This window comes from Terrapene carolina, unplaced genomic scaffold (assembly GCF_002925995.2).
Source record: "Terrapene carolina triunguis isolate 2854851 unplaced genomic scaffold, T_m_triunguis-2.0 Scaffold93, whole genome shotgun sequence".
Classification (NCBI taxonomy): domain Eukaryota; kingdom Metazoa; phylum Chordata; order Testudines; family Emydidae; genus Terrapene; species Terrapene triunguis.
The window spans coordinates 13,014,326-13,026,510 of NW_020664444.1; the positions used below are offsets into that span (position 1 = coordinate 13,014,326).

Here is a 12,185-nt window from a genome sequence, read left to right on the forward strand (position 1 = left end):
GCACCTTAGAGACTAACAAATTTATTAGAGCATAAGCTTTCGGATATACATCCGAAGAAGTGGGCTGTAGCCCACGAAAGCTTATGCTCTAATAAATTTGTTAGTCTCTAAGGTGCCACAAGTACTCCTGTTCTTTTTGCGGATACAGTCTAACACGGCTGCTACTCTGAAACCTGTCAGAATATGGAGAGATGATTTAAATAATCTGATTGGCTAGTGTGCCAGGCATTAATTCTCTAGCACATTGATTCTCTAGTTCTCTATACATACAAATTGGAAATCTATATCTTCTATATGATTAAAAAAACGTGTGTGGATTTTAACTGTTTCAGTTTATATTAGCAATCAGAATTAGAGATATGCAAGATTATGTTCTCATTTCTGCTTCTTGCCCAGCAGGTGGCACTTAAGAATCAGCAATAAACAAGAAACATAACCTCTAAAATCAAATAAATATCTGACAAAAACCTTTGATTTACAGTTTCTACAATTTACACATTTTAATGCATTTGTAAAGTTTTTTTCAAAAGATAATTGTCATTTTCTACACAATAGGTTACTAGGAAAGCCCTGAGTGTGGACCATTATTACTTCAAATTTCCTTTTAGCTCTAAGGTGGTCTGTGCTAAGTGACCCTTAGCTACTTTAGTGTTTTTGGTAAGGCCTTCTTTAAACAGTTAAAGAAAATCTGTCAAAACATAAAGGTAGATTCCAGCAGCCTTTCCTACTTACTATAATGGCATGCTATCTGTGAAGAATAATTTCTTCAAAAATGCCTTGTATTTGGTATCAGTGAAGCAATTTAGGGCTAATATTGTAAGACTTTTAGACAAAATGAGATGGCCACACAAAAGCTGCTATTAAGGTACATAGGAACTTGTCAATCTGAATAATTAAAATGTGTAAGAAGAAGAAAGCAAATTACTTTCACATAATGAATGCTATTGTATGACTGAAAGAAAGTGAACATCATTTTCTAGGATGAGGTTGTAGTTCAAACATTGGAATCTCTCTGGTTACTTCTACAATGATACTATGTATTTATGCATTTTCATTACTATATGTATAACAGTAAGAATGTACTTTATACAATGCTAAAATCTCAATCATATCTGTACAGGCCAACTTCTAAATATGAGCTATCTCCATACAATGAGACTTTTTCCCCTCTTTGTTGATAGCATTCACTAATTTGAGACTTCGTCTTCACTTGTTTATAAAACTAACATGATTCTATGTCCATAATAATAATACCTAGCTCTTACATACCAGTTATCATCAGTAGATCTCAAAGTGCTATTACAGAGTACAAAAATCATTATTTCCATTTTACATATGCAAATAGTTATACTCTACCCTTATTTTCTTTAGATGTCAATTATTTTAATACTTTTTCTTCTAGATTTATCCTTTTTCTCCATTTTCTGTTCCACAACTGTAATTAGCAAATTCAATTTACTATTAAATTGAATTATTTACAGTTTATTTTATAAACAATATTAATATGCTATACCCAAATCAATTTTAACAAAATACGAGTCATTTCCATATGAGAGGGCAGAAGCATATCATCGTAATTTCCACAATATCCACCTGAGGTGGTGGGCCAGAAACTCAAGAAACATTGCTGGCGCTAACTACAATCTAAGACGTGAACTGGGGTGCAGGTGGCTGAGAAAGTTTCAGTAGAGCAGTTTATCCTGATCATCCCAGTATGGGGGAAGAGACTTAGTGGTATGTCATTGGCCTAAGATACTGGCCGAGTCCCTAAGCTTGATGGGCAATTACATGGCTGCAGACAGACCCCCTTCCAAGATACCAGGTGGTAGATATACTGGGTCCAGAGCGCTCTGAAGCATGTGCCAGACAAGGAGGCTGGCCTAATTGGAACTACGCCTCTGAATGTTTCCAACGGCCCAAGGCCACAGCAAGTCTGCTGGTCCCAGGTCCAACCTGGAACAGAAACCCAGAGAATATTCGGGCCTACAGAGAAGGACTTCTGGGGAGGGGCGGGGGGGGGGAGGGAGGAGAGAGAGACTTTCCCTGAGTGATGAACAGGCTATGACCTCTACTTTAGGGAACACTTCTGCCTTTGGGAAATAGGGTCACCTCTGCTGTGACTGCCCCTTTACAGGAGTGTGACTATGGGCAAGTCCGGACAGCTGAAAACTGGGCAAAAAACGAGGCCCTGCTAAAAATGGTAGTCTCTGTACAAATTAACGGGGTGGAAGTGTAAGGGCCAGGTGAGTCAGAATGCAGTCAGACACTGCTTAAAGAACAGTTGATGGACAGTCGGGGTATCCCAGGAGAAGCTGTCTTCCTCCAGTGTGTGCACGGAGATGTACAACCATTACAGAAGTGCAGTATTGGTGGGGAAACCTCTTTGTAGCACTAGCATCTAGCCTGACATACCCAGTAATCCTAAACAGAGACTGGAGATATTTTAGGGAAGTCATAAAGGAGTGGGGCACTCACTCACTTGAGAGGATTACCCGGATCACAGAGACCCAAAAATCTGAGGGTCCAAAGGAATTGGTGGGGTTAGGTGAAACAGACGACCCCAGGGAAGGGACTTCCCACCAGGCAAAAGACTCTCTGGTAGGAAGTGATGCAGGGAGGCAGCTGCATAGCATCCTAAGGTGCAGGGCTTAGCTGCCAACCATTACATACCTGCCCAGATGGGGCCCAGGCTCCCCTACCAACACCTAAAGAAGCTCAACTACTAAAGCCTAAGCTTTGGCAGGGAACCTAATTGATGGAAGACCCTGAAGATACAAGGGTCTGGACCACAAGGCCCTAACCCAAGAGGGAAGCCCTGAACCTCCCAGTTGATCCTGAAGACCTCCTCGTTACTGGACTTTTTATTTATACCCTGAAAGGGCTGGACTTGCAAACATGACCTGGCCGGAGGGCTGAGTCACTGAGGACAGACCTCTGCAGGATAGAGCAGTGGTGAGAAAGGGGAACGCCTGGGAAGAAACAATCCACCACGCCCCCGCCCAACCAGTAGGTGGCATTGGCAGTGAGTGTTTCCTGTCACATGGGGTGCTGGGCATTCAGAGTTTAGCCTAACAATAAGTAACTAATAAAGTATTTAAGCACCCTGAGAGAGCTAAGGACAGTATAAAACAAATGGAAGATATGGTACTGGCCCCAAGGACCTTGCACTCTAAATTACAGGTCAGGGATGTAGTGCATCAGCATACAGCAAATGGTTAAATCTCAGATCAATGCAAATGCTTTCCAAATTGCTTCTGACCTCCCTTATTTTTAGTGGAAAAAGACTTACAAATCTTGGGCCTGATCCTGTAACCACTCATGGGAGAAGAAGTCCTTATTCACATAAGTAGTCTCACAGACTTCAATAGGATTATTCATATGATTAAATGTTGCAGTTCAGGCCCCAGAGTGATCTGAATATACAACGTAGGCAGAGATGTTTAGAAACATGGCTTAAAACCTTTCGGTTCAAAAAGGAGGGTATAAATCTTCAGTCCTTGCTTGTAACAGCCAGCCAGAAAGACACTGTTCCATTCCTAAAATTCTCATCTCAGCTCTCACAGCAACCATAGCCTTTCTACAGTAGGTTTTTGTTTTTAAAAACAAACAAAACAAAACCATCCACCGTTGCCCAACCAGAGTTTTTTACTTCTGTGTCATGCCAAACTCTCCTGAGCAGGGTTAGATAATATGACAGTAAAAATGTCAGAGACCTGTAGTACACAGTGAGAGTTCCCCCGAAACGCTAATGCAGCCACAGCCACAGGGGTTAAATAACTACCATGAACTTGATTTTTGAATAACATTGTACTGTTCAGGTGGTACGTGTGAAATCAGAGCTGTACCTACCCCTGAGAGTTGATGGTCTCATTTGCTTTCTGGAGCAACTGTGATAAAATAGTGAAAAGCTTTAAGCGCATTAGTGGGTCTTTGGTTGGCTGAAGACACGTCTTAAGGATGGGAATGAAGTCTTGAAGGGCTTCACCTATTATAGGACCTAGAAAATAAATATTTAAATCTTGATTGAGTTGTATTAAATATTTATTTATTTTAATCTTGCATTTAAATGTTCAGCATATAAATCCAGTAAAATCTGTAAGGTCAACTACTTCTTTTCTTCTTCAACCCTTAGCCGAATAGTCGGCTGTAGCAATAGTTCGCCATTTGGTCTGTTCCTGTGCAGCCGAAAGGGCTTGATGGGCCAAGAGTCCAACATCGGAACAGACTTGATGCACCTATTTAATAAGGGGTCTCTGGTGTTAAATTAATATTTTACTTTGTGTACTGCATCAGTCCTTGCAAAATAACTATGACACAACGTATCAGTTGTCAGAGTCCTGAGTGGGACAGAAGAGTGGCTATGTTAGAAAGCCCTTCCACTGCCCACTGGAATGACAAGGGTTAAAACTGCCAAGCCACGAAGCAGCTGGAGCCTGTTAACTATCCTGATTTATTTGTAAGAAAGAGGTCAACTGCTGGGAGGGTTTTAAGCAGCTAGTGTGACCAAGCCACTACTGACCTGGTTGTAAACTTCCAGTAGGTTTCAATCTGTATTTGATTCAGACTATTTACAGGCTGGGCTGTATTTTGTTTTACATTGCTCTGAGGAAGAAAGAGCAGAAGACTGTTTTTAGGTTGGCTAGAAGCCAGGTGATACTCTACTCTGCTCTGGCGAAGAAAAAAAAAAAACAAAGAAATATTATGGGTCACGAGTAGCCTTATTTTTATATTGTTTGGAGCAAGTGAAAGCTTCCAATGACTATTGTGAGGAGGTTAGCTGAGAACTTTACTACACCTTGGTGTTGAAGACCTGGGGAAGAAGTATTCTCATGAAGGTATTGATGTTTGGTGGAATCAATCCTGATGGCTGGGTAGCTTTCAGAGCCTGAGTGTAAGCTGCTGGGGCCTGGGCAGCCTACCTAGTGGGTGCAGCAATTGAACAGTGCTGTCGCCCAAGTCCCACGAACCTGAGTCAGCTGACATGGGCCAGTTGCGGGTGTTTAACTGAAGACTGAAATCAATGATAATATTACCACTGAATTCAATGGGGCCATGATTTCATCCCAAGATTCCAGACAGCAGGATGGTCTGGAGTCCCCTCTTCCCTGAAGGCCCTCCTTTACAGAAACCAAGAAGATCCTTAATGTCTCCTGTCTCCAAAATATTTATATTAAAGGGCTTGTTCAGGATGGTCAACCTCAAAACATTGGACAGAACAATTATAGAAGTGCTATTTCTTCTCTTTTCTATCTTATCTCAGGCTTTTTGCATTTTGAAGATTGTTATGAATGTTTTAGTTTACTATTCTATTTGAAATAAGTTCATACTTTTCAAATAAATTTTCTAGTCTGTTAATACTTTAAAATTTCAGCATGGGAGATTACATAAATAATCTATTCTTCACTCCTAAACAATACACAAACACCGTGTTAACCCAGTATTTTTAAAGCTGTCCTCCTCAAAAGGGAAATTAAAGTTTGTGCCTATTTTTGATTCATTGTGATGATTAAGACCTGAAAGGTTTGGGGCTTTTTATTCAAAAGAATTCTTCCTTCTGCATCTGTGTTCACCTCAGAAATACTAAGGCCAATCTACACTAGAAAATTAGGTCTGTTTACCTACATCAGTCAGGAGTGTGAAAAATCCATACCCCTGAATGGCTTCGTTAAACTGACCAAAGTCCCTAAGTAGATGGTGGTAGGTCACTGGAAGAATTCTTCCATTGACCTAGCTATCATCTCTTGGAGAAGTGGATTACCTATGACAATGGGAAAAACCCTCCTGTTGGCATAGGTAGTATCTACACTGAAGCGCTGCAATGGTGCCTCTGCACCGCTGTAGCATTTTAAGTGTAGACAAGACCTTAGTCTTGCCCTCTTTGTATTTGCAGAAGAACTAGAGAACTACAGTAGGAGCTCCCTCAATCCTACCTGAAAGGAGAGAGGTATCTGAATTTTTAACAAGAACTCTTCTCCCAAGTAATTATCAGGAGTTTGTTTATGTCTGCTTTCATTAACATTATTTTAGTCACAGGATTGTGAACAGTTTGACTAAAATCTACTTTCCCTTAGCAACTGCTCAGGTTTTAGTTTCTTGCGGATGTCTATCCCAATAGTTTTCCAGTCATTCAAAGAATCCTCCAGCAAACACGGGTTCAAAAATACCGGATATTTCTAATGCCAACATAAGCAGAAAACACTTTGGAAAGGGTTTTTTTAAAGAAGTTTTTCATTATGTCATAATCAAGAAATTCTTTTTCTGTATAGGTCAAGTTTAAACACCTGTGATGCTTTCTTCTTCCAAAGCAGCAGTTAAATCTCCACTATTATCCAAGTGACAGCAACAATATTATGTCACATGAAGAACTGCCTGATTAAAGTATTCAGACTCCAAAAGAAGTTCAACACCACTTAGTATCTGGAAGTGTGTTGTCTCAAACTTGGAACAAAATAATAATCTCAGATGTCTAGATTTAAACACAGGGCATAAAAAACACCTTGGTAAGTTTCCATGCCCTAAGTAAGGTTTTATTTTTGTAACAATTATTCAGATGCATTGCTCTATGCTAGACCTGAGGTATTGTTATAAACAATGCCATTACATCATATTTTGATAATAGCAAGTTAAATAGATGGAGAACAAAATAATCTACACCACTTATTTCAACAGAAATTCCAATTCCAGCAAATTAAAAAAAAAGGGTGGAATTGGAAAGGAGTAAACCTCATTAAATTGATTAAATGCAACATTATGTGTGGGAATGAAAAGAAAATGGGAATAGTACTAGGAGTTGCTGTTTTAGACAAGACAGAAAACACAGAAAAGAGCATATCACCACTATGGATGAAAGCCAAAATATTTGCCCAGACATTTTATGATTTATTTTTCATTAAGCAAAACAGACAAATGTCTAGAAATTCCATAAATCAAGGAAAGGAGGAGGAGGACTGTTGGCCTCTTGATATTTGTATTGGACAGTTGTTGTTTTTCTCTAAGGGCTAGTCTACATTTTAAAGTTAACTAGGATTAAGGTAGATGTGAATTCAAAGTGCAAAAGCTATTATGGAATAACTCCATGTGTAGACAAGTCCTAAGAGTGAGGAGAATTTTTAGAGAGGCTGGTCTCTGTGCAAAGCAAAAGAGGTGCCTCAGGTAGGCTTCTTGAGGCACTTTTGGAGATGAAGGGAGATTGAGTAATTTTATCACTGGAAGTCTTAACAGTTAGGATGGTGCTACTTGTCCCTAAAAGACCATAGAGGATTTTACCAGATATAATAGGGGGAATTATGTTGGGGTACCTGTTCCAGCAGGAGACTAGAAAAATCATAGATGCAAGACAAGGAGAAATGGTGATAGAGAAGGCCTTATGACACATTTAAGGATGGCACTGTAAGAAGGGGAAAGAGAAGGTCACTAAGTAATTCTTCTTCCACTGAGGAATGTCCACCACTCCTGTCTTTTCAAGCAATTTCAGTTGAGATAAGCTAATTGGTTATGCATCTGAACAACAGCTAGAGCAAGGAACTGGTTAGATTTTATTTTTTATAAAATTAAAATACCGAGATTCCCTTCTACAAAATGCCTAAGTGAGTTTATTTATACAAGTTTCGATAGCGATTATCCAAAATATGAATTTTTAGGTAAATTTTTTATAGCTGCATTCAGGTAAATAATTACCTGTGTTAACAAGAAAAAATACTTCTAGAATATCAGATTTTTAAGGCCCCAATCCTGCGAAGATGAAGGCATGTGTTTAACTTCATGCATATGGGTAGTCTCATTGACTTCAATGGGATTATTCAAATGCTTAAAATTACGCACCTGCTTGCATGCTCTGCTGGATTGGGGCATAAACGTAAAACATACAGTTTAAAATAAGTACACAAGTTGTTTCATTACAATAAAAATTCAAGTGTTAAATGAATATTTTTGTTATTCTCCGGGCAGACCACACATTCTGAAATGCTCCTTAAATAATTCAAAACTTCATTCCTTTTCTTGCATCATGAACTTGTGAAGTTTCTGAATGTTAAACTTATAAAATACAGCATGTTCGAAAGGCATGGAGACTGTTGTAGAACATAAGAAATTGTGTTAATGAGTCATACCTGAATGAGTGGCAATGACATCTAACTGTAATACTTCTGGAGAATAGCAGTTCCAACAATCATGCGATACAGATACCCATTCCATAAGCTGATCTATATGTTGTTTATAGAGATCAAGAAAACCACTCAAATGCTGCACCTGAGCTAATGAACACATTGATTCCTCTACCTGTTTAAAAACAAACAAAAAACAAAGTAGGTGAAGTTAACCAAAGTGTCGGTTTAAAAAAAACTTTTTTGGAAATTTTTGATGAAGCTGACCATAATGTCATCACCATCAAGAATTCAGAGAACAGCAAAGGCACATATGTAAGTATCAGTTATTTTTAGTTTTTAAATAAAATATAAGAAAATTCAAGAGACAAAAAAACCCTCCGGTTTCTTAATAGGGCAGTCATGGTCAATATTTAAACATCGTTTATCACAGTATTATACCTGTTAACTTCAGTTTTAAAATGGAAATTTTTTTTGACTTCCCTATGACATCACACAGAACACTGCAATGCAACATCAAAACTGATGAAACTCACAGTGTCACATAAAAGGACTCACAGCCAATCAAAACTGTAAAACAGTTATTTTTCCATGTAGGTAAGTAGTGGTTTCCTCCCCAACTCAATAATGCTTAAAACACTTATATAGGTGACCTCTCTCCAGCAAAAATAGCTGGATGTGGTTGCCTCCAAAGCCTATCACTACTACTTCTTGGATCAGCCAGAATGTTTTTTTAGAAAAACATGCTAGGTGCTCCATCTTCCCAGAGGCTGAGCATGCTGATTTTGCAGCACTCCCAACTCCTGCCAGTTTGGGGACAGTATTGACATTAACCTTCTTCATTTTTACATGTTACCAAGTCCATTAATTCAGTGAGGAAAAAGTGAAACATGTAAATAAAGAAACATCAGATGAACATGCAAGCTACAGTTATGTGTTTTGCAAGAAAGCATAAGGATTTTCATAGTAATCTATAACAGAGGTGTATTCATGCATAAAATTGTTTGCTTTTATAGCTCCTTAAGTCTCCTATCCAAAGTACATGTCCACTAAAGATGTGATCCAAAGCCCACTGAAGTCAATGGATACACTCTCACTGACTTCAGTAAGCTTTGGATCAGGCCCTATGGGCCAGATTGTGATATCCCCACATTGAGCAGTACCTTAACTTCACAAGGAGCCCCACTGACTCCAATAGGACTACTTACGGTGTAAGACTGAATTCAACGTGAATATGGGTGACATAATTTGGCCTTAAACAGTTAACTGCAACTAAAATTACATGCATTTGTTTTGCTGTTTTTAAACTGTACTCAACTGTTCTGGTGTCTGGCCCCTTTAGAATTTTGAAGATAGATCGCTGGCCTGACAAGTCATTATGGAAGTGCCAGATGTGAAAAGATTTTAGAAAAGGCAGGATTTGCTAAGTACAAAGATTATACTTTAAGCGACTTTGCCTGCACCCAAGACAATGGATTGCTCCTTTCTGTAGGATCTTTGCATTCTAGTCCAAATTATTCCATACTTGTGTTCTAAAGTATTTTTGTTGACCTGTAAATAAATCATACCATTCCACAAGACTGAGCTGTGTATCTGAGATCAAAACCGTTGTCTATCATTCTGCATATAAACAATCACAACAAACTTTTCCTTTTTCCATGAAAAAAAATAAAGTACAAAATGATGTAATTCCAGTCAAGGATACAATAGAAGCATTGTTCACAGGTGGTTTACAATAAACTGTTCAAACTTTCTATTTGTGCTAGTAACATAGGAGGGTACACATTAAATCCACAGATAGGCAAATGTGCAGCATTAGCTTCACAACCTTGTAATACATTTGACTGAGTCTCTTAAGACAACCGGCAAGGGTTTTAATTTCTATAAATATTCAAAGAGATGAACTTACAGTACTGTGACATAGACCTACCTGTAAGTACAACTGCTAAATTACCCTCATACCAACAATCAAAATGCACCTGATGAAAGGACTAGATGACTCACAAGAGTGGTAAAGGAATATAAAGCCTTTAAACCGCTATATCACCAGTTCAAATCTGGACAAGTTCAGTATTGATCTAACAGAGCTGCTATCTGATGGCTGAAATGAGTTCCATCCATCTAGAAAATGGAGGACCACCAACTAAGCACTGTGCTTAGTATAGTGCTTAGTAGGTGGTCTTACCCCATTTTCATGGTGCTTAGTTGATGGCCTGTCTCCATTTTCTATAGGACAAGTAAATAATGTAAAATCTAGTTCTTATTTAGTGCTTTTCATTGATAGATTTTAAAGCACTTTACAAAAGGAAGTCAGTATCATTATACCCATTTTACAGATGGGGAAACCGAGGCACAACATGGTGACATGGCTTGCCTGAGGTTGCTCAGCAGGCCAGCGGCAGAGCTGGGCATAGAATCCAGATCTCGGAGTCACAGTCCAAAGCTCTATGCACTAGGCTTCACTGCCTCCCGCAAAGAAATCAGTGCCATCGCTAACTGATCAGCAGAGGAGCTAAAATCGAGTAAGTATGAAGAGTAGAGTGCACTATTCTCTTACAATTAGAAGCACATGAGAGAATCATTGATGCCCCACCAGTGTATCTCTGCAGCCTCCTTAAATAATAACCTGGAGGTTTAGTAATTCAAAGGTTCAGATGGTTCAGGTATATTCACAAGATCTTTTGATCCTGAATAAGGAACTCTTCTCAGAACAACATATTTCTACTTTTAAGCTAGTTGTAAGCCATTTGTATTCTATGGACAAACTATTTCAGTAGGGTATTTTGCTTTTTGGAGCTGTTTATATGGATTGTATAGCAGCCTAGGGCACAAAGCATGAAATGCATTATGTAAAAAAAGCATTTTATTGTACTTTGTGGAGGTTTTGGAAGAAATACACAAGAAATATATTGAAATTCTTAGATCATTTAAGGTAGAATTTATGGGGCTTCACAAAACATAAGCAATGCTCTTCCTTTTAAGTGTGGAACAGATTAATAATGAGGGAAGGAGAATCTGAAGATATACAAACCACAGTTGAATAAATTCTTGACATAGCCTTAAGCATTATGAGGCTGATATTTAGAGATACTGAAAGCTGCAGCCCATTTTGAAGTTGTTGGGAGTTAGGTACTCAGTAACTGAAAAATCAGGTTATATTTGTCTTTGTGACAAACCTGAAATATTGGAACTACCCAATCTCATCTGTCTTGCTGAAAAAAAGCTAACGAGAACAAAGAATTTCATCCAAAGTAATGTCAACTGGAAAAAAAAAATCTGTAAATATAATATCCAAAGCCTTTAATAACTGTAGGGGATTTTCTTTGTCTTATGCAAGAACCAGAATTTATCTCCATGAAACTGCTTTACTTCTAGGACTATGGATTTGCAAAGTTTGGAAAGTGGGTGTGTCCACACTATTGCCCATTCTGTAGCCAAAAACTGCAGAGATGCGTAACATACAAATATTTTTGTTTGGGGACTCACCCATTCACAATTAAGTTTATAAAAATGTATCCCAGATTAGTTCCTTGTGTAATTTGACTTTGAGTTTGAAAGAATCTCTTGCACCTTGTTTCAATACTTGTGTAAGCTTTGTTTCATTTCTCCCTTTCAGATTAACTTTCAAAGGATATGCCTCTTTGGAAGGAGCCTGTTGGTAACAGGACCATAATTACTGGTAAAACACACGTCTTTGGACTATAATGCCTGAAAGCAATACAAGAGGAAGTAGAACAGCCATCAAATTAAGGAGCAGGTAAAAAAAAAACAGACTTGGGTAGGCCACCAAGGAGTTATAGTGAGTAAGGATGGCTTTCTGATTTAATTGGCATTTAACTTTTTGGGGGGAGGATTTGAAGGAGGGGAAGAGAATGAAGGAGATGAGATAATGGTTAGAAAAAAGGACTACTTATTATCACAGCCTCTGTAGATGCAGGGCCAGCTCCAGGCACCAGGCAACCAAGCTGGTGCTTGGGGCGGCACCTGGAGGGGGGCGGCGCGGCGCTCCGGCCGCCGGGGAGAGCGGGGCCACAGTCGGGCTCGCCGCCCTCCCCCCGGCGCTCTGGCTGCCCTCCCCCCAGC

General features: G+C 39.0%; 1 protein-coding gene across 1 annotated transcript in view; it reads right to left on the reverse strand.

Annotated features, from left to right (window-relative positions):
- The window catches only part of DNAAF5 (dynein axonemal assembly factor 5), a 43,336-nt gene that overhangs the window by 10,173 nt on the left and 20,978 nt on the right, over positions 1-12,185 (reverse strand). Inside the window, exons 8-9 of the mRNA XM_026650768.2 lie at positions 8,109-8,277; positions 3,850-3,997 (exon numbers count right to left, since the gene is read on the reverse strand). Coding sequence (XP_026506553.1) covers positions 3,850-3,997; positions 8,109-8,277 — 317 coding nt within the window. The remainder of the gene's footprint in view (positions 1-3,849; positions 3,998-8,108; positions 8,278-12,185) is intronic.